Here is a 24,021-nt window from a genome sequence, read left to right as displayed (position 1 = left end):
AACAGAGTTTTAGCCTCCATAGTATCCATGTTGGAGAAGGAACAGTATTACTCTTCCTTCTTAGACATTGAAAAGACTCATGACAGCAGAATTTTAGATAGTCTGTTTGCAATTCACACATTAAGCTCTAAGATAGAATCACCATATTTCTTCCATAGCCAAGGTCTGGGGAAACTTGCCTTGGACAAGTGTTCAGAACAAGGCACTGAAATGTTCTACCATTTTTGAGACAGGAGAGATGCAGTACAGTGTAAATTTGTAGGAAGCCATTTGTGTATTTTCTGTTCCATGTTCTAGATGGAAGAGTTTCTGGAGCTGGGAGATGACGTCTCTGACAGTACTTTGGATGACATTATTAACTCCCAAAAGCCAAATCAGTGCTGTGTTCTGATCTACACCTCCGGAACAACTGGGAAGCCAAAAGGAGCCATGCTGAGTCATGACAACGTAGGCACTTTAGGTTCCTCCTGTAGCAGAGAAACAGCAAAGTGTGGGGATATTTATTGCTGTGGTTTGAAGTGGCTGGTAGATCCTAGAGCCCTGAAATGCTTTTGCTTTTACAGCGTGGATAGTGTACTGCAAAGCAAAGTGCAGTCAGCTGTTTCTGGTAAAGTACAAACAAGGTAAAGAATGAAACACCATTCAAACAGCCCTTCACAAAGTTGAACAGTTCTTTATGAAAACGAAATTTTTATTCACTGTATTTCTTGTAAGATCTAATGCATGAATTCATAAATATAATTCACAGATTGCCATAAAATTTCTCAAGTGATGTCATAGGTCATTGTGAAATGAACAAATCATATACATCAGCCAGCTACTACCAAAACAGCCTGATGGACTGCTTTTGCAGATTTTATTAAAATTGGGGGTGGATGTGTGGATTTTTTACTTTGGTGCCTTTTGTTCCTGGACTTGTGTGCAGGTTTCTATGTGTGTCACTGGAGGATAATACAGCTCTAGTGCTCAGTGCTAGTGCTGACAGTAACCCTACCTGTGTTGTTGCAAACAGAAAATTTCCAGTTATAGACAAAAGCAAAGTTGTTTGCTAAAAGGACTTTCCACAGAGGTTTGCTTGGAAAGATACGTGGCTGAGCAGGAGTGGAAGGTGGTAGGGAGCCTTTCTGACTACATAGAGAATCTGTGTAAAGGGATGGTCTAAGTTGAGGCATCACCACTTAAAGCAGAAATTACTGCAGACATGGACAATGTGAAAACAGCAACTCGCCAAAATGTAAGGAATTAGTGCACTAGTACTTGGAAGCAGAACATAATGAACTTGGGAGACAAAAAGACTGATTTGGTGTTACAAATCTATGCTCTTTTATATCAAAGGAGTCTGGTGTCATTTCCATGCCAGCTGCCAAACTATTTTTGGCTGCTGATCACAAACAGGCTATTTTTATGTTGACAAACAGTGGAAAGCATGCCATGCCTGCAGCTCTGCTGCTGCCTTCTTTAGTCAAAGATGTTTGCCACTGTTCATGAGCAAAACCAGTGCTGAATCAGTCCCACATGACCCTCACAGATCTGCTGTGAGTATGCCTGTGTGCTATGAAGCTTGAAGCAAAAGCAATGAATGCAGGCACATCTTAAAGACATCCTGTTCTTCCTTCTGTGTGAGTCTCCCATAGCTGCTTGTCCAGTGCTGCCACCTAAACTTGGATGGCCTGGCCTGGTAGCATGCTGCTCCTTAAAACACTCTCTTGAGAATCTCTATTTCCTTAGGCCAAGCCTACACTTGTACCTTCTAATTTATTACATAGGAATGTGCTTTGATGACAGGAATACATGTGGTTTATGCCTTTACGCTGTTAGCTTGAATACTCTTATTTCTGTATCCTGCACTACCCACTTTAGATTACAGACTCTGAGAAAGAGCTGTTTCTTTTTGTTGCTTGGGGTTTTCTGGTTTGCTTGGGGTTTTTTTTTGGGGGGGTGTTGTTTGTTCTGGTTTTTATTTTTGTGCATATATATCTTCTCCGTTGTCTCTCACACCATCACATGACATATATTTATGTGTCTTCCATATGCTATGTTCTGATGATGAAGATATGCATATTTAGCATCCTTGAACTGCATCTTCTGAGATAAAGTGGGAAATAGGAAGAAGGAGGGGGAAACCTCATCCAGGTTCACTAAGAAGTCAAGCAACACAACTTCAAAACTATTCATGTATGTGCTACCTCTCATGAGAGGCGGGGTGTGTATGTGTCACTTGGGAACCACTGCAGTGAATATCCCAGAGGCTTCCAGAGGAACAGAGTGCAGCTGCTATCTTCCTCCTGAGTGCTTAGCCAGGGGATGATCAGTACCAGGCAATGAACTTGTGGCTGATACTAAATTGTCCTTTGAGCTCACTGCTCACTGAGTATTTATTGTTCCTTTTCTAACTTGCAGGTACAGCACTGGTGGAAGGCACCAGTTTAATAGAAAGCTGGAGAGTTGAAAAGGAAGGGACAGCTCAATTTGTTTCTCGTCCATCCAGCCCATGGCTGCCTGGCTGAGTGTGTCAGTAGGGCATGGGGAGCTGCTAGTGTTCACAGCCCAGTCTGAGAGGCTGCACAGATGCTGTATTTACTTATGTTATCTGCTCTTCTGTATTGCTGCAGAGGTAATCTGGCTTTTGGCAGTGTCCCCAGGGAACTGACAGGCTGGTGTGTGGTCAGTATTGCAATGTCTTTCTGTGAGCACAGATTTTCCACAGTTTCATTAGCATAGCATGAGGATAACAAGTTTGTGTTAAGAGGAAGAAAGGAGAAAAGCCCTAACCAAAATCCAAACCGTACCTAATGTGTTGTATTATTTATTTAAACAGATAACTTGGACATCAGCCCATTGCAGCAGAGCAGGAGGTATGCAACCTGCAGAGGTCCAGCAGGAATCTATAGTCAGTTATCTCCCACTCAGCCACATAGCTGCACAGATCTATGACCTGTGGACTGGAATCAAATGGGGAGAGCAAGTTTACTTTGCTGAGCCAGATGCTCTGAAGGTACCTTGTCTTGCATTGCATCTAATTAAGATTGCACTTCTTTCTCTTAGAAAACATCCCAAGGAGAGAATATGATATTTAAAAAGTTGTAGAGGGAGAGAATATGATTTTTAAAAAGTTGTAGGATGAAGATTGAGAGTCCATTATTGTAAGAATTATGGAAAAATAAAGCTCATTGTGTTTGTGATCCAGTGCTCTAGATTCTAATTAAAATATATAATTCATATCCATAAGGTTCTTTTAAGGCAAAATAAGTGTAAGCAGTTTTTGGAGAAAAGGGAGGCTGGAGGAACTAACCATGTGTGTTTTTCCTCCTTGTGTACATACCTCCCCCAGTGTGTCAGACCTGACACATATTAGTGCATATGGGTGACTGAAGTGGGCTCAGCAGCCCTTCTTTATGTTCTGCATATTTAGTGATGGTCTACAGAATGAAACATTCAGGCTTTACTTCACCAAAACTCTTTATCTCTGCTGTGTGCCTTTTGTTGAAATTTTTTCATTATAACAGGGCAGCTTGATCAACACACTAAAAGAAGTGCAGCCAACATCTCACATGGGAGTTCCCCGAGTATGGGAGAAAATCATGGAGAAGTTAAAGGATGCTTCTGCTCAGTCAGGATTTATGAAAAAGAAAATGCTTTCCTGGGCTATGTCACTTAGCTTAGAGAAGAACCTGAATGGCTCAAACAGGTGTGTAGTACAATGAGTGAGATTTCCAGCAACCTGAGAGTAGCAATTTGCTTATAATAAACCATGAAGCCTCGTGAGACTCTTTGTGTAAGTGGGTAAAATCTGGCTTGGCAGCACAGCAAATATAGTGCAGGGGGGAGGGTGAAGTTATAAATTATTTTTGATATTAATTATTTTACAATGAAGTGGGGGAAATTTCTTATGCAGAATGGTATTCCAAAATATAATTCCATGATATTCCTTTGCTCCTCTTATCATTCAGTTTCTCAGATAGATCTTACAAATTTCAGCTTTCAATGGTGTATGTTCTCAGAGACACATTTAACTGATAAAAAACCAAGAGCTGTGTTGTATGCAATATGTTTTTATCGATTCTTTATGTATTTGTTGAATTCAGATACCTCAGGAGTTGGAGGTAGGAAAGCTCCAAATGTAGGAGAAACAAAAGACACCGAATAAATGAAAGAAGGATGAATGTGTCACCTTTCCTATGTTCTAACTTCTGTCAACGCCCAAAACCAAATGACAAATACATGTCCAAACAAAATCAGGCACAGTTTTTGTTTTGAAAATTTCCTATGTTGCTCTGACTTCCTTATGTGTTTTGTACTCAGCAGTGATCTAAAGCAGCTCTGGACAAGATTAGCAGACTACTTCGTGCTTGCAAAAATCCGTAGTGCACTGGGGCTTTCTTCCTGTCAGAAGCACTTTTCTGGTGCTGCTCCTCTCAATACAGAAACACTGTATTTCTTCTTGGGTCTGAACATCACCCTGTATGAGGCCTATGGGATGAGTGAGACCACAGGCCCACATTGCCTGTCTGGGCCTTACATTTACAGGCAGCACAGGTAATTTTGCTTTTATTACTATTTTTTTTTATATGATCTGTTTCATTTTATCTATGAAAAGAGTATTTACTAAGGTCAGCAAAGATACTGCAACTTATTTTATTTTCCCTGAGTGCATTTCCACTCTGTTGTGACTTTGAGGGTCAGAATAATTTCCAGATCAGAATTTGAGCAGGTTGACTCCACAGCACACTGTGCCAGGAGCACTGAGACTGAGTTGCAGCATTATAGCCAAACACAGTGACTACATCTGACATATACTCTAGCCCTTGCCCAAGAGAGGGCAAGGCCTCAAAACCAATAATGGTTTTATGCCTGAAGATACAGGGGGAAGAGCAGCAAGCACAGGCCAAGACAGACTGCCAGAAGTGCTCAGACACCCTGACAAATCTGCCTTAGTGAAGGAGTAGTCCATGGCTGTTGGACAGTTACAACATGGTGATAATTGCAGTTACGGATACTTTGACAGTTTCAGGGATTTGGCACGTTGGCCAGCTTATCACTATTATGTTTGATGTTTCTGTGATCCTTGTGGGGTTTTTCTTCTCTTCTCTGGTAGCTGTGGTAAACCAGCATCTGGATGCAGAGTGAAACTGGCAGACAAAGATACAGAAGGCAATGGAGAAATCTGTTTCTGGGGAAGGACTGTTTTCATGGGTTATTTAAATATGGAAGACAGAACAAAAGAAGTCTTTGATGAGGAGGGGTGGCTGCATTCCGGAGATGTAGGAAAGCTAGACAAGGATGGCTTTCTCTATGTCACTGGAAGAATTAAAGGTAATAGCAAAATCTTGCTCTCTGTTTATGGTGAATGCTCAGCACTATTCGGTCATCTCTCAATTGTAGTCCATCTAATGAAGTGTCTTTCCTCTAATACCGGCAGCATTGCCCTAGCAGGAAGGTAAAATAAACTTTCCTATGAGAAAATCACAGTGTGCTCTGTGTTCAGGGAAGGTTTCCCTCTAGTCTGTAGTAGGTGGAGATGATTCAGTTCCTACAACCAGGCTTTTCATTTCCCACACCTTTACTCAGTATTAATTACAATTAACAATATAAACTACTAGCACAGGTTTAATGTGTCTTGTTTGATTTGAATGATGTCATGAAGCTGTCGAGTCTCCCTTTGAATCTTGCCACTGTCTTAAGTGCACATTAGAATGTTTAGGCGGGAAGGAGAGGCAGCCTCTGCTACACAGAAATCGTTGCTGTAGGTCAGAGGTCGGTTCCTCTGGTGTCTTAGGTTAAGTGTTTGCAGAGACCAGAGCTGAAGCTTGAGAGCCAAAGGAAAAGCTACAGCTGAAGCAGTGCACTTAAGTATTACTACAGGACACTGGCTGAAGGCTCACGAGACCGAGACTAGTCAATGGCTGACGTGGAGGCTTTCTTCATGGTATGTATTCAGACAGTGAGATTGGTCACAGGCAAGATGTAACTGAGGAAGATTTAAGAATTGAGTAAATATCATCTTAGAACTCAAGATGAATCACTAGGGAGATAACACAGATGAGTGAATTTGTCACAGGTGGCATCATGTCCTGCTAGGAATCAGGTCTGAAGTTGGTGCTATTAATAACCTGCACCAAATGCAGCTGTCTTGATTTTAACTTCTTTTCTTGTCTGATTCATTTTCCTTTAGCACAGCAGTAACAACCCCTTGTCTCAATTCATAACATTTGTGTTTCTCTTATATCTGTCTGGATTGCTGACCTAATAGCAGTTACTCTAAATTACAGGATAGGTAGACAACAATCTGGGATAAAATGACCATATGTCCAGTTTCATTGAAGTTTTAAATCCAAGTCCAAATAAGGACAATGAAAAACTAAGGGCCAGAGAGATTGGTAGAGGATCTGAGACAAAGACAGGACTATAACAAAAGGAGGGTGGAATGAAAGGAAAAGTTAGACCTAGAAAAGTGTGTCTCTGTTACTTGTTGAAGCATGTTCTGAACTGCTGCAAAGACAATTATTTGAGCACAATTGGAAGTCACCAATATAACAAAAGCAAAGAATTTGAATTTACTTAGAGAATACTCAAGTTTGTAATAATTTCATTGAATATAGGTATTACACTTCAGAACAAATGTTGCTTTTATCAAGACTTCCTCCAGTAGGAACTTATTTTTGTCTGACCCCTCTTGGTGGATTTAAGAATTGGTTTTAATCATGGTAACAATGAACTTGCTTTTTTGGTGAGATATCAACAATAGAATAGTAGGTGAATCCTATACTAATGTGGAAGAGATGATCTCTCAAAGAAAAATTCCAGTTATGTAACAGTCCCTTGAGAATAAGCTGTTACTGGGTTATGTAAAAAATATCTGGAGCGAATATACTGAGGGAGATGTGAGAACCTGAGCACATGTTTGAAAAATAGTAGCATTTTTGTTTTGAAGATAATTAATAGGATTTGTGGTCTTTGGAAAATATTATCTTGGGAAAAAATCTCGTATTTTTTTATGGCAGAATAAGAAGAGCAGGTTGAGCCAGACATCAACCTGATCTCTAGAATTTATTTGAATTCAACTAATAGCCTTTCTTTTTTTGCCTAGATTTGATTATTACAGCTGGAGGTGAAAATGTGCCTCCAATTCCAATTGAAGATGCTGTTAAAAAAGAACTCCCAATTGTTAGTAATGCTATGGTGATTGGAGATAAGAAGAAGTTTTTGTCAATGTTCCTGACCCTAAAGGTAAACCAGTTTTAATATTGCCTTCAGTGAAGTTATATACCTGCACCTAACAAAAGAATAATAATTTTGAACCATTTGTAACAAGACCTAAAATTAGATAGGAAGATGTTAGCAGGGGGAAAAAACATGTAGCAACTACAGACAAATCCTGCTGAGTCTAATCTGAGGGTTACCTGATCTGCTAAACATCCACATATTTACTGCTGTACAAATGTACATGTACAAATAAGAGCTATTTTTTATTTAAATGCACATTTTTATATAAGAAATGCTGGAAGATTGAGAAGTTTTTGTAACAGAACACAACAATGGCTGCTATGTTTATAGATGAGCAAAACCAACAAATGTTTCTGTTATGGGCAAACCCAGAAACCTTCCAACAGAAACTTTTCTCTACAATTTGTTATTTTTATAACACAAGAATGATGACAGTGGAACAAAATAATTAATAGCCTTACTGTGGTATAAGCATCAATTGAGAAATCACTGCTCTCCTAAAACTTCTGCAGTTCAGTTCTGTGAACATACCCAGTGAATGCCACTTAGGTGAAGTTGTTTACCTCTATGGCTGATACCCCCTATCTTCAGGTACAATAGAAATACTAATTTAAGAAGTCTAGGAACACTTCTATCTCAAGCTGTTTACATTACACCGTAATAATTCCATTGAATGATGAGCTAAATGTTTCCCTGTAACAATGGAGTCATTTGGAAAATATGAAATTCAAGGTCAGAGATGGACTCTATAGCCTTACTCATTCACACGTTTTAATTCTGTTCATGACATCTGCATATAAGCCGACAATATTTGCATTTGGTAGCCAAGTGGAAAGAAAAGCCCTTTATGATCTGTAGGTGTTTCTGCTTTTTAAGGCTTACAGATGTTTGTGTGTTTATCCTGAGCCTTCTTCCCAAGGGAGAGGGCCTGGTCAGAGAACCTGTTAATGCCTTTTAAGAGTGAATGTTTAATGATTCAATTCATTTGACATTTTAGAGTGTGCTGGACCCAGATACATCTGATCCTACTGACATTCTCACAGAGCAAGCCAGAGACTTCTGCCAGAGGAGTGGTAGTAAAGCCACCAAAGTGTCCGAGATTGTAGCTACAAGAGACCAGGCGATCTACAGAGCCATCCAGGAGGGAATCGACAGAGTCAACAGCACTGCTACCAACAGGGTTCACTGCATTCAGAAATGGATTGTCCTGCCAAGAGATTTTTCCATTTCTGGGGGAGAACTAGGTAAGACTTACTGATTTATCTTGAGGTACACAAAGTTAAGAGGCTGCTGATCAAAGAATATTCAGTACAGGAGGAAAAAATGGTTATGCAGTGTGTGGTAAGGAATACAAAAATTGGAGTTATTTCTGTGCACACATTTATGACTCTGTGCTCATTTGCATGTAGAGCTCTTAAATTTCGGATTGCTTTGGGTAATTAAACAATTTTGGTTAATTCCATGTGCATTAAAGTGTTAATAACTTCAGTGATAATACTGACAGTGATGCCTGGAATGGCTACCTAGAAGAGAGGCTAGACAGAGTTAAAAGATAAAGGGCAGGTTTTTATAGAAAGGCCTTCACAAGGTACACCCTGGGCAGTGCAGGAGTCTCACCCAAGATGGACGACGGTCACATGTTGCTCAGGCAGATGTAAGTTTGGTCTGTTTGCATTTCAGAGGCTGATGTCCAGGTACAGCTTCACCTGGTGGAGTCTCGTTCCCCTCGTTTGCCCCCCGTCCCCCACTTCACTGCAGTTTACATTTTTCGGGGCCTGTGAAAATAAGGTGACCTTGGGTTTCAGGCCTAGAGAGAAACTGTTTTTTCTGAGTAAGTGGGAGAACAGTAGCTGACAGGCTGTGGAGTTTCAGAGTTATACTCTAAAGCAGTCCTGATCTAGAAAATATAAAAGCTAAAACTTAAGGCATCAAAAGTTTCTCTTTAAACAAAAAAAAAAAAAAAAGCAGCAAGATAGTGAAAGCCTGATAATGGAGCCCAAAGCACATTACCAGGCTCTTTGAATGAACTGGGAATTGTTTAAAAGCTTTCAAAAACATATTTTTAGGAAAAAAATAATAGCCAATTACCACCTTCTTTTCTGCAGCTCCCTCATGCTTATGTGGGTGCAACCTCACATATCACACTTGCTTCTCACTTTTAGCATTTATCTGTGCTGAGAGGGGGCCATGTTCTTCCCAACAGGCTCTTCAATAAAACAGTCAGGCACCAAAGCTCAAACTGAGTAGGAATTTTTGTTCCTATTTCTGGAATTGATTCTCCCTCTTTTAAGGTCCCACAATGAAGCTGAAGCGGCTCGCTGTGCTCGAGAAATACCGAAATGAAGTAGACTCCTTCTATAAAGAATAAAAAGTGTTTCCTCCAAGCGTTAAGAAAGATCTGTGAACAAAAGGAAGTATTTTCTCATCAAAAGCATTAACAAAAATTTATGCTTCAAGTTTGTAGTCTATTGAACCAAACCACTAGAAAGCTGCTGTCAATTTAGTTGTTCCTGATACTCACCTGATCATTTGTCCTCCTTTTACAGAAGCATCTACAGTATGTCCATTCTTGAATACTGCTTTTACTTTATTACCCTAATGACTAAAACATCTTTCTGTGTTGTATAAAAGCAGATATAATTCCTCTAGATTGAAACATAACAAGTTTTTTATACAGTCTTCTATTTTTCTTTTGTTTTCTTTTGTTCCACAGGATGTTTCCTGTAGCTCATGATTTATTTTCCTAGATAGCAGTACTGCTTAATGAAACTGTCATACCACTCCAGTGATAATTATTAAAAAAAAAAAATTAAAAATCAAAAGGGGTGGGATTTTTTTCCCTCCCCAAAGAACACTTTCTTGTTCACTAACCTGGGGACACTCCTGTTTCTGTAAGGCCTAGAATTCAGACTTCTGTGAACACAGCAGTTCGCTTCTTAAGTCCATGCTGGAATAAGCATTACTATTTCTCATAAAAACAAATAATCAGAAGCAGGGGAATAGCTCCCTAAGACTGAAAGGCACAAAGGAATAACTACAGGAGCTCTCACATTAAAATGCTATTACAGAAACTTCTTTAAAATTGTTTATAGTGCTTTTCTTTGAGGAGTGTTTGTCAGTGTGTATCTGCATGTTTCAGTATTCCTATTGCACTAATTCTGACAAATGTGGGCTGTGTTTCTTCTTGCCCATATGCACAATAAATCATATTATGAGAAGGAAATGCTTGGCACAACGTTGTGTAAAGGGTGTGCTGTAAGTGATCTCTGGCAGACAGCTCTAGCAGCTCACCCAGGCAAGGCAGGCCACAGCCCGTTATTGAGACAAAGAAATGATGCAGAACAGGGTAAGGTTTCTGTAAAAGTTCCATTACCGATCTCACACATCTCACAGAGCTAAGATTTGTTGCAAGTACCAATAGTCAGCTCAGTATATAAGACAAAGCAGCAGCCTAGGATTATAAAAACAAAATGACCGATAGGACTTTGAAAAGTTTATTCTTCCCCATTTTGTGCGCAATGGTAATTCAGAATTTCTTTAACAATATCAACCGTAAGGAAACAAGGAAGCAGCAGCTAGGGAAACACAGAAAGAAATGTTGCCCTATTCACAAAAAGCAGAGTGTGGGAGGAATAACTCTCCTCCAGCATGTTGTAAGACTGTAAGACTGTAAGACTTGTAAGACTAAAAAGCTGGGATGCTTGCTTTAGGGAGTGACACAAAAAGTTGTTACTCCAAAGTTGTTTTACTTCTGAAACAACCAGCCCTAAACAGTTGTAATAGATATTACTCCACTTACTTTCTATTAATAGAATGAAGCTGTAAGAAGCCTGCTTCTGGCCAGGAGGGGATAATCCTGTGCTGTACTAACAAGTTTGAAAATACGTATTTTCTTGTCAGGTGCAGGAATGGAAGCAATGCCTTGATAGTTACAGATCAGAACGACTCAAGTGACAATCTGCATCTGATGGGGAGGGGAAGGGAGGCCAACGAGTTGCTTTTGCACCCATTAATCTTAGTAAGCAAGGAAAAAATAGATTCAGATCCCCTTGAATAGGGATGAAATGTATTTCTGGAATATAGGCACCAGAGCCAAACCACTGATCTGTCTTAATCCATTTAGGACTCGTCTCTTACATTCAGTGTTTCTAGAATAAAATTACTAGTCAATACAGCAAGACACTCTGAACAGACTGTGCAGAAACTACAACACAAAATGCATTCTAGCCAAAGTAATGAAATATTTAGTGTAAATCTGCAAAGTTAATATTTTCCCCTCACAATATATGGGTGGAAGTAATTTTGTATCGTTTGCCCTCATTAGAACTCTATTGTAAAGTGTGTTTCAGAGAGGAAAACTTGTAAGAATTATTTTGGTATAGAGATTTAAAAAATAACTTTACTTCAGCATTAATTTTCACCCCTTGTTAATGGTTGTAGGTTTTTTTAAAATACAGACATCTCTAGAATTTTGTATTTCTTAATTCGTGCCTTTTGTTGGCAGGGCTATATTTCATTAATCACCAGAGTATTAAAGTGGTTTTCTTGTTGCTTCTAACACAAAATTGCTATTTTAAGTTATTTTATACCCGTTTCTGTGCATGAAGAGCATCTTGTGCTACTCCTAGGCTGAAAACCTATCCTTTCAATTTCAGTAAGATTAATAAAGTAGGTTTAAACATTAAGGTGCATTTATATTTCACTGATCTGTTACTAGTTTGTTTGTACTGGTTTTAATTTTTCTATGTGGAAAGTAAAACCCTCTAATTGAAATGGAAAATTATTAGACAGTTACAGTGCCAATAAAGGAATTCACTTACATAAAAATGTTCACCAGATAGAAAAAAATAAATAAAACAAAGCACTTGGAAAAGTCCACCGAAAGCAGGCACAAGCATCATTTGTAGCCATATGGACTAGATTTATTAATGGAGAGGCCTCAGCTAAAAAGTTTGCTCTCAAGAGATAAGCAAACTCTATGCATGTGGATATCAGGTTACATATATTGTACTCTGTGACATGTCCTTCCAGAGTCCTCAGCAGGAGGAGGAGGAGGTTTAGTCTTTGTCCCGTACTCGGCGGCAAATCTCCTCTGTGAATTCCGAACACTTGGCATTGCCTCCCAAGTCTTTTGTCAAGATCTGAAAGAAAGAAAGGAAAAAATAATGTTACTGAAATGTATTCTGGGGCCAGTCTTGTCTCCGAACAAGTCTGGATGTTCTCATGATATGTTGTCTATGATGGTAAGTAAGGTGAGCAGGAATACATCAAGTTTGAGTGCTGCATCCCATAGAGACTTCATCAATAAGGACTGTGCAGGGAGAGAAAACCTAAGTATACATGAAGCACTTATAATGTTATCAGATTTGAACGTGATTTTAACATGATTTTAACCTAACTACAGGAATAAAGTGTGTGTGGTCTAAGCTCTACAAAGGGCTTCATTGTAATTAATGATTAAGTATTTACATCTTCAGTAAGAAGTTTGTCCTTTGGAAGTAAAATTCATATATGAAGGCTTAGCACAAGGACAACTAATCGAGAGTAATTCAGAAATATTGGGTCTTTTTTTTTTAACAAAACCCATGCAGAACAAGCACACATAACTCTTAATGCTGCATGTTAACAATTCTCAAAATTTGCTTCATTTATTTAAGAGAGAGGAAATGTAGAGTTCAAAATCTCTTTCATCAAGTACAACTCCTGTCTGGCATCATGAAGACAGTAAAATAAAAATAAAAAAGTGGGCAACATTTGCTTGTCCAACCTAGCTAGATTGAAGCACTGTAGGAGGTAATTAAAATTATTAAGTTTCCCTCCCATACACACATATGTTGAGGGGAAGGGAGGAATAACAAGCAAGAGAAGCAATCATGGTTGCTATTTTAGGATCTTGTAATTTAAATTGCATTATGGGGCTTTTCAATTAAAAAGATTGTCTCCATTGTGAGCGTATAATCATAACATTGTAAGTAGCCCTGTCACAAAACTTGCAGTGTCGGATGGAGGATATCATTTCCAGAGCAATAAATGGAAACTTTACAGGAGCACCTCTTTATGCAGTTGTAAGTTTAGATTTTTTTTTTTAACTGGCTCCTACATACAGCAAGATAGCTGCAAACTCACAAAATGATGACAACTTTTGGTTTCAGCATTCTTGTTACTTTTAATTACAAAGCGGCTTCTCATGGTCCTGCCTAAAATAAATCAACCAGAATGACTAGCTAATCCTCTTTAACTGCAATCTTCAAAATCCTTCCAACTATGTTTTCAAGAGATGGACATCAGTGTAGGAGAGTGAACCAATAATGGTAAGACCACAAATTTGTCAGATTTCAGAGCATAAGCCCCCTCTCCCTCCCAATATCCCATTTGAGGCATTAATCTGAAGATACTCTCTTCCAAAGAGAAACATATGCAATCTTCAGAGAAAAAAGTTAATACTGGATAAAAATTGTTCTTTTGTAGTCAAAAATGAGTGAAAGCAGTAGGAATGAAAAAAGAAAATAATTAAGCTGAAAAAACAGAAACTAAAGTATTACAGTCAGGGCTGAAATGCTATAAACAAAGTGGATGATGAAGCCTGTGAAAGGCAAATGAGTGTCCTTTACTTCAGGATCCAGATTTCAATATATGTGCTTTGCAGGTTTCATAAACTTCATAAATGAAATGCTAAGAGTTACTTAAAACTCTGATCCACTTCTTGAAAAACAGCCATCCAGTTTACTATTCTGCAGTTCATAAAGCTGTGGAAATCTAAGATGAGCATTGCTGAGACAAAAGGAATGCTACAGCCTGTCCTGTTATTACTGCAGGGCATATTTAATATCACCAAAGATAATATAATTACTGTCAGAGAAGGACAGTGGCACTGTTCATGCAACAGGCCAGCTCAGCAGGCCATCCCCCGCTCTGATATGAATCTTCCATGTTAATTCTTGCTTTGATACGATATGATTTTAATTCAGTGCATTTATTTGCACACCCTCATGTTACCTTTCCATCTTTAATTGTATCGAAGCAAGCTGACTCAATCTTTGTTGCATATTTGTGCATTCCCATGTGGCGCAGCATCATCACAGCACTCAGAAGGAGGGCAGTTGGATTTGCCATGTCTTTTCCTGCAATGTCTGGTGCTGTTCCATGAACCTAGAAATGAGAGTAAACCTATCTGTTATGTCATTAGGGCTGATTAAAATGTCCTAGGCAATTGTGCAAGCAACCTGAGCCACAGTTCTTCACGTTAAAACAGGACTTACTTTGCTGTGATACAGTCAGTGGAAAGGAGATACCAAGGACCAAAACAATTCCATTCAAAGACATCAGAAAAGGAAAACTAGGTCACCTAATACCTTTAAGTTGAGCCCATCAAGTTCTATTTCACAGAGGGTATTTATCATACGAAAAAGTGGGACAATAAAGTATTGGTCAAAAGAAGGATGTGCAAAAAACCTACATGGAATATTTACTTTAACCAGTCTCTCAGGGTAAAGCTTGAGTATCTTCGCAGTAAAAAAAGAGTTCTAGGAAGATCTTTGTTAGCTAAATGTCAACCACACTGTATGGCATGGAGAAGTTTAGATTCTCAAGTTGAGACAAAGTTATACTGATCTGCCTTTGTGTGTAACAAGACTTACTGATTCAAAAATGGCCACGCCGTTGGCACCAATGTTTCCGCTGGGTGTTACTCCAAGACCCCCAATGAGTCCAGCACACAAGTCACTGAAAAAAACCCAAACACCAAATTAAACAATCCATGAGTTTTTCCATATATTATTTCCTCTCTGCAAGGTATTAAAATATTTTTGTTTATCAATCAACTGCAACTATAATTTAATTTATACACCTGTACAGTCTGAGAATAATACAGAAAAAGAACAGACACTGTTAGCCACCTGTACCCCGTCAGAACATTGGAAAATTCTTAGAACTTAGCAGAAGATAATGTAATAAAGGAAAATTAAAAGGAAATTCCAAATACTAGAATAAAGCTGATAAGACACAGGCACAACAAAAAGTACTAGAAGCACAGCATATGTGTAGAAGTCTCAAAAACTAACATCATCATACTGTACCCTCTGAGCTGAACACACTGATTAACAAAGCTCTTAAAACTCCGCTATTTTCACATCCATACATAACTATTGCCTACAAACTTGCCTCATACTAAGCTAAGTTAGTCCTTAGCTTAGCACTAACAAGGAGAAAAGTTTGGATGACTTTGCAGAGCACTGTTTTAAGCTAAAATAAACCACTTAAGTTACAAAATGCCTGGGGAAAAACTGACTCCAGTCTGCATTTGTCACTCTAAGTATTCAATGCTTAAAGAGAAGAGATTGTCTTCTGCCTATTCAGATCTATTCAGTCTAAGGAAGCTGCTTGGCATTTTGTTCATACTTTTAGAGCAGCAGGTGAGACCTCACCCAGTGGGGACAGTGTCCTCTTCAAGAACAGACTCAAATCTATTGAAAAGCTTTAGAATGATGAAATTTTTAATGGAATTTCTATGAGAACTTTAAAATGGGTGATAATAAACTCTCTGAAATGGTATTGATGATAAGACTCCTCTGACTTGATCTCTTTTAGCTAATACTCACACAGTAAGAGCTGCTGTGAGGGCCTTGTGCACACCTTCAACAATTCTTAAAACAAGAAGCATTAGTTGGAATCTGATTTTTCTTAGCGTGCACAGCCTTATCACAGAGAGAGTGCTGTTTTAAGAGAAGCTTAAGAACCATTTCTTTTACATAAGTTACCTTTAAATTTATTATCTGTACCAAACCAGGAGATGGATTCTAACGTGTGAATAGCTGAACTTGAAAATAAAAATTCCAGTTCAAACTCTTTTCTCAATCGCTTCTTAGAGATGTGAGAAGGAAACTATGTTACATAATACACTTAATAGTTCAGATTAAAACACTTCATTTTACAGGTCTTTAATGGAATTTACACTCTATCTAATAATTTTACAGAATGGAAAATGTGTGCTGATAGGTTTTGCCTTCAAGACACAAAGAACCTCTAGTACTAGTGTTACTCAAATACAAAATTTAATTTCACAGTAAGGAAAAGTAATACATAAACCAAGAGCTGACAGAATATGAAGAGGCCACACATTTAGTTCTTCAGTGACTATACAGACTGATTTAAATATATGATGAGCTTCCTGAACATCATAGTCCCACAGTCACCCTACACAATCTGTTTTAGTGCTGAGGATGAGAAAGTTTTTGTCTAATATCTAACCAGGTATTCATTCTCTATTACAATGTAAGCCATTACATTCTTCACACATTTTGAGAAATTTCTCTCTGTCCCATCTGAACAATATTCATAGCCTCCATAAACAGAAACAGATTTTTTAAAATAAAAAGTACATCCTTATCATATAGCTCTTCCCATTAGTATATTAATAATTGAAGCAGTTAATGTCTGTTAAGAAGTCTGACTGTATAAGATGATCTGGCTTGCATGTGACCTCAGTAGCTGTTGGGAAAGTGTCAGTATTTTACATGCTGGGAGTTTAAATTAAAATCTCCATACCTGAGGATGTCACCGTACAAGTTTGGCATAACAAGCACATCAAATTGAGATGGATCTTGAACCATCTAGAAGGAAGGTTGAGAATTCATTCAGGTTAAGAATTCAAACTAAAAAAAATAACCACAACTAAAACATAAAATACTCACATTCAGACATACAGTATCCAGATACATTTCATTAAATTTAATATCTTTACAGTTTTCTGCTGCCTCCCTGCATTTTCTCAAGAAAAGCCCATCAGACATTCTCCTGCAATTAGACAATCAAGACAATATTGCAGTTATTGTAAGGAAGCATTACTGGAGATAAAGAAAACTGCCTGCAACAGGGGTTTAACTAGAATTAGAAACTTGATTTGTGACTATTTATCCCTCCTAAAATATTTCTGTATCAGTATCTTAAACAGCATGCATTAATTCTCAGAATTACTTATATTCATTTATGGAAGATTTAGCGAATTTGTGAAGGTGATGTCACATAGTATCACGTGTTATGACTCAGTTCAGTATGAAGTGGTGTGGAAACTGCAAAAGACACAGCCACTTTCATCCTCAGTTTTAAAATTAACTTTCTTTGTTTAAAAGTTTCTAAAATAAGAGCTTTGAGAGGAAGAATTGCTACAAACTTGCTAGTAAGAACATTGGCACACAATTATCTCAGCCCTGTCAATACTGAATCAGTATTGCCCATTTTTCTTAGGAGGCATTTACTTGAATTTTTCCCATTTTACTGACTCCCAGTGCCATCAGCAGAAGTTTCACAATTTAATAAGATTTAAGCAGTTATTTATGATTATATTTTTGGGGATTTTTTTTTGTTGTTTTTCTCTAAAGAAGTGTCAACATACATAATATTTGCCTTGTGCACAGCAGTCACGTGGCTTCTCTGATTGTTTCTGGCATACTCAAAAGCAAACTCTGCAATGCGCTTGCTGGCTTCCTCTGTGATCAGCTTGATGCTTTGCACAACCCCATCAACAATCTGAAAGACAGGAAGTGCATCAGCAGTGCAAGTTCATTCTTCCCATTTGGAACCAAGCAGCAGAATTCTGAGTGAGGCAGAATGCATTTCACAATGGAGGAACTTTCTCATGAGTGCCAAAGGTAAAAAAAAAAAAGAAATCTCACTGAACCCCCAGAGATGGGCAAAGTTAGCAGTGCTGAAACAGAAAGGCAGCAGAAGGCAGCAGCTGAGGCACCCACCACGTGCTCGATGCCGCTGTACTCGCCCTCGGTGTTCTCGCGGATGGTGACGATGTTCACGTCTGTGTAGGGCGTTTTGTAGCCCTCGATGGACACGCACGGACGCACGTTGGCGTAAAGGTCAAAGGTTCTACGCAGCAGCAGATTCATTGATGGGTGCCCTGCAGCAATCGGGGTCTTCAGAGGCCCTAGGGGAAAGAAAAGGTACACAAGGATGAATGAGTAAATAAAACCCTCCATGGATCTGTGTGCTGAAACGCTAGGTAACGTGGGACTCCTACAGAGGATCTCCAAATTCCTGTTTCACCCTTATGCTGGAATGCTATGGGAATTCTCGATTCTGTCAACTACTGCTCAGGCACATTCATCAATTGGGTAAAGGCCAAATTGCGAGCCTTACATGGAACAGATTTTACAAAACATATTCATTAAAACATATAAAGATACTGCTCATTAGTAACGTAGTTATTGCATACTATTGTGTATCTTAGAAATGCCTTCTGCAGAGAGTCCAAAGGTCGTTATGTACCCAATTTCAACTGCAATAACTATCAAACTTAAGGCTTGGAAATTGCATGAACCTTTCCTGCAAGGACTATTCCAAGATTACAGACAACTACCTGACAAGCTATCCCCTATTTTACTGTGCTACAGAGGAAGAACTTTGGCTTTACATCAAACTCATTATAAACATAACAGTATTTAATATCTGTGTATTAACCCCTAAAATACCTTTTAATCCCATTTTGTTTTTATCCATGGATTCTTTGGCTTCTGGGGGTATCATCCACTTCCCTCCTGGTCCTTGGATAGCCGTAACATTCCTCTCTTCCCACTGAATAGGTGCCTAAACACACATACTCTATGTTAACTTTAATGTCATGACTTTGCTTCAAGTTTTAACTTTCACAAGAAGGTGTGTAAGGAATTTTGTCCAGGCCTTTCTAAACACTATTTTCTCTGGTGAGTGAGGGTAAGCATGAGATGTTTGAACTAAAGTAATTTTTGAAAAATGTAATTAAGTAAGTGGAAATGAAATATTGTGAGCAGCAAATCATCATAAATGTGAATACCACAATGACACCCTAGATGTCATATACACAAGTGCTATTTAATTAAAGGTTTTAGAGCTGTTGAGTTCCTTGTATACAAGAGACAACATTTTAAAGCTGAATTCATTGAGGACTTGTCATCCCCACTGACTGGAAGATTGTGCATGACACAGATGTGTATCTGCTATCTCACTGAAAATCTGCACATGCTCCACAATGCTTTCTGAATTTGCATTCACCACAGGACAGGCACAGGAGACAGGCTGCCACCCATTCGTTTCATCAGGAATGACCATACACAAATGAAAAGATACAACATCATTAAAGAAACTTCACGTTTTCAAATCCACGTTGGATAGTTGTAATAAAAAGGGAATATGCCTGGGTGTTGTTACTAATGTGGAACAATTTAACAGGCATCTTGCCTGAAGAGCAGTATTTCCTTTAAAGGAAACTTGACAAGGTCTGGTGAAGTTTCTTAGATAGGTAAGAGAACAGTTCTTGGATACAGGAAGTTTTCATATCACTGAAGTTAATGTGTTTGGCAGCACAGCACTTGGATTGCTAAAATAAGCCAGTACTTTCACACACACTTTTGACCCGCACTTGAAGTCATAATAAATGAAAGAATATCCTCTGTCAGTTGCTCAGGATTACTACATCAACAAGGTGATTTCATATGACATTGAGTTCATATTTCCAAAAATCAAACACAGCATTTGCTCTCAAGTCTCTACTCTTCTGTCAGCTAACAGTTTAAGTGCGTGCCTTGGTATCACATTCCTGTCATTTATTAGCTGAAGCTTCAAACTCTTTCTACTGGAAAGTTGTTTTAATAGCTTAAATATGACTTAATCTCTTAAAAGAGATTTTAAACTTTTTTTAATATGCCTAATTAATATTTGTTGCTGTAGTTCAATTTGCAATGCTTCTAGCAAGACAAATATGACTTACTTTGGCAGCATCAAAGATCTTCATGACAGCAGCAGAAATCTCAGGTCCTATGCCATCTCCTGGGATTAAAGTTACTGTTTGGACCTAGGTAAAGAAATATCAGTAGTACAACAAATGAATGTTTGTTTTCCACATAGAAAACATCTTCATGTGTTGTAGGAACCAAGTAACTATTAGAAAATAAAATAAATTTTCCTTTACCAAATATTCACTATGAAGAACAGCAGTCCTGGACAGAAGTGAGAAGGACTGGCTTGCTTTCCAAGGGCGTGTGCAAATGTTTTGAGAGAATTGTTTAAAAATTCACCTACTACCTCTTCCTATTTCAAAACAGAGGCTGAATGTGAAAGGCAGATTCCTGCTCAGTACTTCTTGAAATTAATGAACGTAGCATGCTTTCCTCTGGAAGTCTGGAGAGCAAGTTGTATTACCTAGTTATGGTAATACAACATATGTCTACAATATTATCAACATGCTGCATGATACTGACACATGCTAGAAATTATTACATGTATGAACAGCTATATTCACCTCAAAAAAAAAGTCATGCCAAGCTAAACTTCTCAAGTGACCTCCTACAAATCTCAGACGCATTTTAAACAATACCAACTTATTTACCTCTCACAATGCCCTCAGTTTTGTTTCTTTTATCATCATCAAGCAAGTAAAAAAAATGCACAGCCCAGGCTCAACAAAAGGCAGAGGAAGAATGTATTCTTCTTTGAAAAAAAAAAAGAATTATGATCACTGTTCTAAGGGTACATGCTTCAGCTCATTTTGTTTTATTTAGAGATCCAGCAGCTTTTATGGGCTCGTTATTACCTACAAAAAAGGCAGCTCACATACATTATTTGAAAAACCCCCAACAGAATCAACTCACAGGCCAGAACCTCAATATATATTGACTGATTGATTTTTTAACTTTTGAGCCAAAGAAATTCACTGTGTACAACAAATAAACAGAGCTTCAGATAAAAGAACACTGCTGCTGAGCAAGCTGACACTGATGAAATGCCTCAAGATTAGTACAGTGCTGTCTGGCAGCACTGCAGGGCTCCACCTGAGCCTGAAACTCAGTGTTTTCAATAGAACCAGGGGTGCCTCACCTTCTGATTTTTATACTGTATAAGTGACCCTTCAGTTTCTTTTCCAACTGTTGTACTAAGTTCTATGAAACTTATCATGAAAAGCCACAGTTCCTCTTTAAGGTTAAGTCCTGCTTAAGGGTGCTGAGCCCTGCTCCTGCCTTCACCAAAAAGAATGCCCATGGGCACTTCAAACACATACACAAAAAAGAAGGTAAAACATCTACAGTGAAATATACAACGTCTAAGATAGTTTAAAGAGGACCTTGAAAAGGCAGAATTTTAGATGCAAGGACTTCTAAAAGCAGCAGTAAAGTAAATCTAGTGCTTAGAGGGAAGTCTGCAAAAGAAAGAAAAAGAGAAGCTTCTCAACAATCTTTCTATTTTGCCCAATATTTATTTGCTCATTCCCAGATGAATTCCAGAAGATTGGCTTATGTCTGTATTTTGTGAAAACTTTCCACACTACTTCTATTTTTTGCTAGAGTCTTTTATATTCTCACATTGATATGCAATTACCAATGACAGTGATTAACTGATATAAATCCAGGATGGCATAAAGAGCATGCATGTTCACTTGTTTGGCCCTTATTTTTTGGGAACATAAGAATAACAACAGCGTTCTTATAAATTTTCAAACCCGCTTATTGAGAAACTTCTTAAAAAGAAAAAAATGGGACTATTATACTCACAGTATTACCAAAACTTCTGGTCACCTTTTTTTGGCTTTTGAAAGCACCTAGCAATCGAGAAACCTGCAAAAATCCAAAACAGAAAGATGGTCTTTTACTGCACAAACAGGATTTTACAAGTTTAACAATATAGCAGCAAATCTTCTTTTTAAAGTCATACTGCTTTAAATCTCCTATCTCAAACTAGTATAAAAATTCAAATGAAACCAAAGTACCCAGTGCTTTGCCAAGTTGCAGTGGAACACTCAGAGCAGCAACGCTCTGTGTGGGTATTCTTAGCACAAGGTGAGCCCAGGACAGCCGCGCTTTGCCCCATGCCCCTGTCCTGCCTGGGGGCCCCTGCACCTCACCTGGAGTCCTCACACACAGCATGCTGGAAGCACGACTGCAGGAGCTCTGACTAAATACATCACATGCCAAGGACGAAGACAAGCGGAAAGCAAAGTGAAAAATCAAACGCTTCATTGGTAGCAGCTGGGTGGACAGTATTTTTACACATTTTAGGTGATGTTTCCAAAACTACTTTACATTAGTGTCCCTTCTTCCATTCAAACTGTGGTGAATTTTGTTCTTGTACCTTTTATACCTGTAGGTGTTGTACTGCTGCCTTCTGCATGCCTGACGGTTTTTTAGAAGTGGAACTGAAATGCACACCGAAGACAAAATTCACCATAGCAACAAGTCTAGACATCACAGTCAAAAGAATTACATTTTCTAAGCATTCCTAACTGGCATTAAGCTTCAAAACTGGGATGGTATCTAAGCTTGGGCTCTTGCCCAGCTGAGCACCATGGACAAAATCCCTACTCTGTACAAAAATCACGGCCTCCCAATCTTAACCTCCTCCTCTCTAGGACAATTGATACCTCTGGGACTTAAGAGCCAGAAGACTTCTAACTGCTTACACTACTTCAATTCTGCCAAACTCACATATGGAGGCTGTCTGCAGCTATCAGGCTAGAAATGACTTTGACAATTCGTATTCCTCTCCTGTCCCGCGTGCATTTGTTATTTCTTTACTGACAGAATGGTGTGTGGCAAAAGGAACAAACTATGTTGCACCAATAGAAACAACTAGAAATAATGTAATTCTCATATTGTAATGAATGCTGGGGGAGAAGTAATCTAAGCTAGATCTATTTTTACTTGTAGCCCCACATGAGATGTACACGGTCACTGCAACAGGCAAGCCGTGTTTACCAAAGCAGGCCCTGTGGTTGAGGATGAAGGCAGAGCAATCAAATGAAAATGTGAAGTTGACTGTGAAGGGTAAGTGTTCTCCTAGTACAGTTCCTGCATATAGAATCAGGATTCACATTCCAGAGTAGCCCCGGAAAGGGCACAGTCTGTCTTGTCAGAAATCAAGGGCTTAGTACATTATACTGAAGTTCAACATTGGTAACACCAACAAAGAATCCACCCAAGGAAAACTGATCCATTCTGACCTTAACGTCACGTGTCATGACTAGCTCTTGACAGTTCTTCCTTACCTTAGCAGATAGGTTAAATGGGGCGGCCTCAATAACTTTGCCTCAAGCAGGCTCTTATTTAAAGGTACAAAATAAATTTCATTTCCTCAAGGCAAAAAACCAGTGTTTCCGTGACAGCCCCGGGATAAGGCCTTCGTTTCAGAATGGTTCAGAGCTGTAAATCCCAGAGGACAGGTGTGGGGGCCAGAGAGCCGCCAGGCAGAACGCGGTAGCAGTTCTCCCCGGGCGGCTCTGCAGTGCCCGGTGCCACGGGCTCTTTGCGGGAATGGCGTTTCAGAGGGTGCTGTTTGCCAGGCGCGCACCGGGAGCTGCCCGCAGCCGCGGTGGTCCCGCCGCTGCTGTGACCTCTACGGCGCGACCTCTCCGCAGGCCGCTCGGAGGGATGGCGCGGCGCCTCCCCGGCCCGCTCGAATAACGGCACCCACGGCCCCTTCCCGCCGCCGTCCCGGGGAGGGGGGAGGAGGAAGGAGAGGACCCGCGAGCGCCGCGGGGCCGCCGCTCGGCCCGAGCCCCGCGGCCATTCCCCCCTCGGAGCGCTGCCAGGGCCCGGCGGCACCGCGACCTTGCGGCCGGGCGGCCGCGCCTCAGGCGCCACCAAGCTCCGGGGCGCGTCCCGGGCGCCGCGGAGCAGGGTCCGGCCCATCCCCCTGCCTACCGTGGGCATCCACGCGGTCGCGGCCATGACGCGCCCGGGCACCGCGGCTGCCAAGGCCCGAGAGCTCCGCGCCCGCCGCTAAACCGGAACCGGCGCGTGGGGAGCGGCGGCCCCGCCCTGCCCC

The 24,021-nt window shown here is 39.6% G+C and overlaps 3 protein-coding genes across 14 annotated transcripts in view; 1 reads left to right on the top strand and 2 right to left on the bottom strand.

Annotated features, from left to right (window-relative positions):
• The window catches only part of ACSBG1 (acyl-CoA synthetase bubblegum family member 1), a 40,875-nt gene extending 30,428 nt beyond the window's left edge, over window positions 1-10,447 (top strand). For 10 of the 11 annotated variants that reach the window (XM_053954407.1, XM_053954413.1, XM_053954412.1 and 7 more), the window contains 8 exons: window positions 298-447; window positions 2,819-2,995; window positions 3,507-3,688; window positions 4,303-4,536; window positions 5,096-5,313; window positions 7,088-7,227; window positions 8,222-8,468; window positions 9,516-10,447. In XM_053954407.1, the coding sequence (XP_053810382.1) occupies window positions 298-447; window positions 2,819-2,995; window positions 3,507-3,688; window positions 4,303-4,536; window positions 5,096-5,313; window positions 7,088-7,227; window positions 8,222-8,468; window positions 9,516-9,592 (1,425 nt within the window). In that variant the 3' untranslated portion in view covers window positions 9,593-10,447. The remainder of the gene's footprint in view (window positions 1-297; window positions 448-2,818; window positions 2,996-3,506; window positions 3,689-4,302; window positions 4,537-5,095; window positions 5,314-7,087; window positions 7,228-8,221; window positions 8,469-9,515) is intronic. The other variant, XM_053954409.1, reaches the window with a different exon arrangement.
• DNAJA4 (DnaJ heat shock protein family (Hsp40) member A4) overlaps window positions 1-24,021 on the bottom strand; it is a 73,098-nt gene that overhangs the window by 36,036 nt on the left and 13,041 nt on the right. The window lies entirely within an intron of this gene.
• IDH3A (isocitrate dehydrogenase (NAD(+)) 3 catalytic subunit alpha) lies at window positions 10,705-23,999 on the bottom strand. 2 transcript variants are annotated; one of them, XM_053954421.1, is made up of 11 exons: window positions 23,898-23,999; window positions 21,753-21,815; window positions 19,976-20,059; window positions 18,702-18,816; window positions 17,970-18,157; window positions 17,615-17,748; window positions 16,914-17,016; window positions 16,768-16,832; window positions 14,862-14,946; window positions 14,221-14,373; window positions 10,705-12,365 (listed from the first exon to the last, which is right to left on the bottom strand). In XM_053954421.1, exons 1-11 carry the CDS (start codon window positions 23,922-23,924, stop codon window positions 12,282-12,284), a joined length of 1,101 nt encoding a protein of 366 aa, XP_053810396.1. In that variant the 5' UTR covers window positions 23,925-23,999; the 3' UTR covers window positions 10,705-12,281. The 2 variants fall into 2 exon arrangements, with proteins under 2 accessions (XP_053810396.1, XP_053810397.1); XM_053954422.1 differs by lacking the exon at window positions 23,898-23,999 and adding an exon at window positions 22,330-22,414.

This window comes from Vidua chalybeata, chromosome 13, assembly GCF_026979565.1.
Source record: "Vidua chalybeata isolate OUT-0048 chromosome 13, bVidCha1 merged haplotype, whole genome shotgun sequence".
Lineage (NCBI taxonomy): Eukaryota > Metazoa > Chordata > Aves > Passeriformes > Viduidae > Vidua > Vidua chalybeata.
The sequence above is the reverse complement of the archived record's forward strand: the minus strand, read 5'-3'. Positions and strand labels throughout refer to the sequence as shown.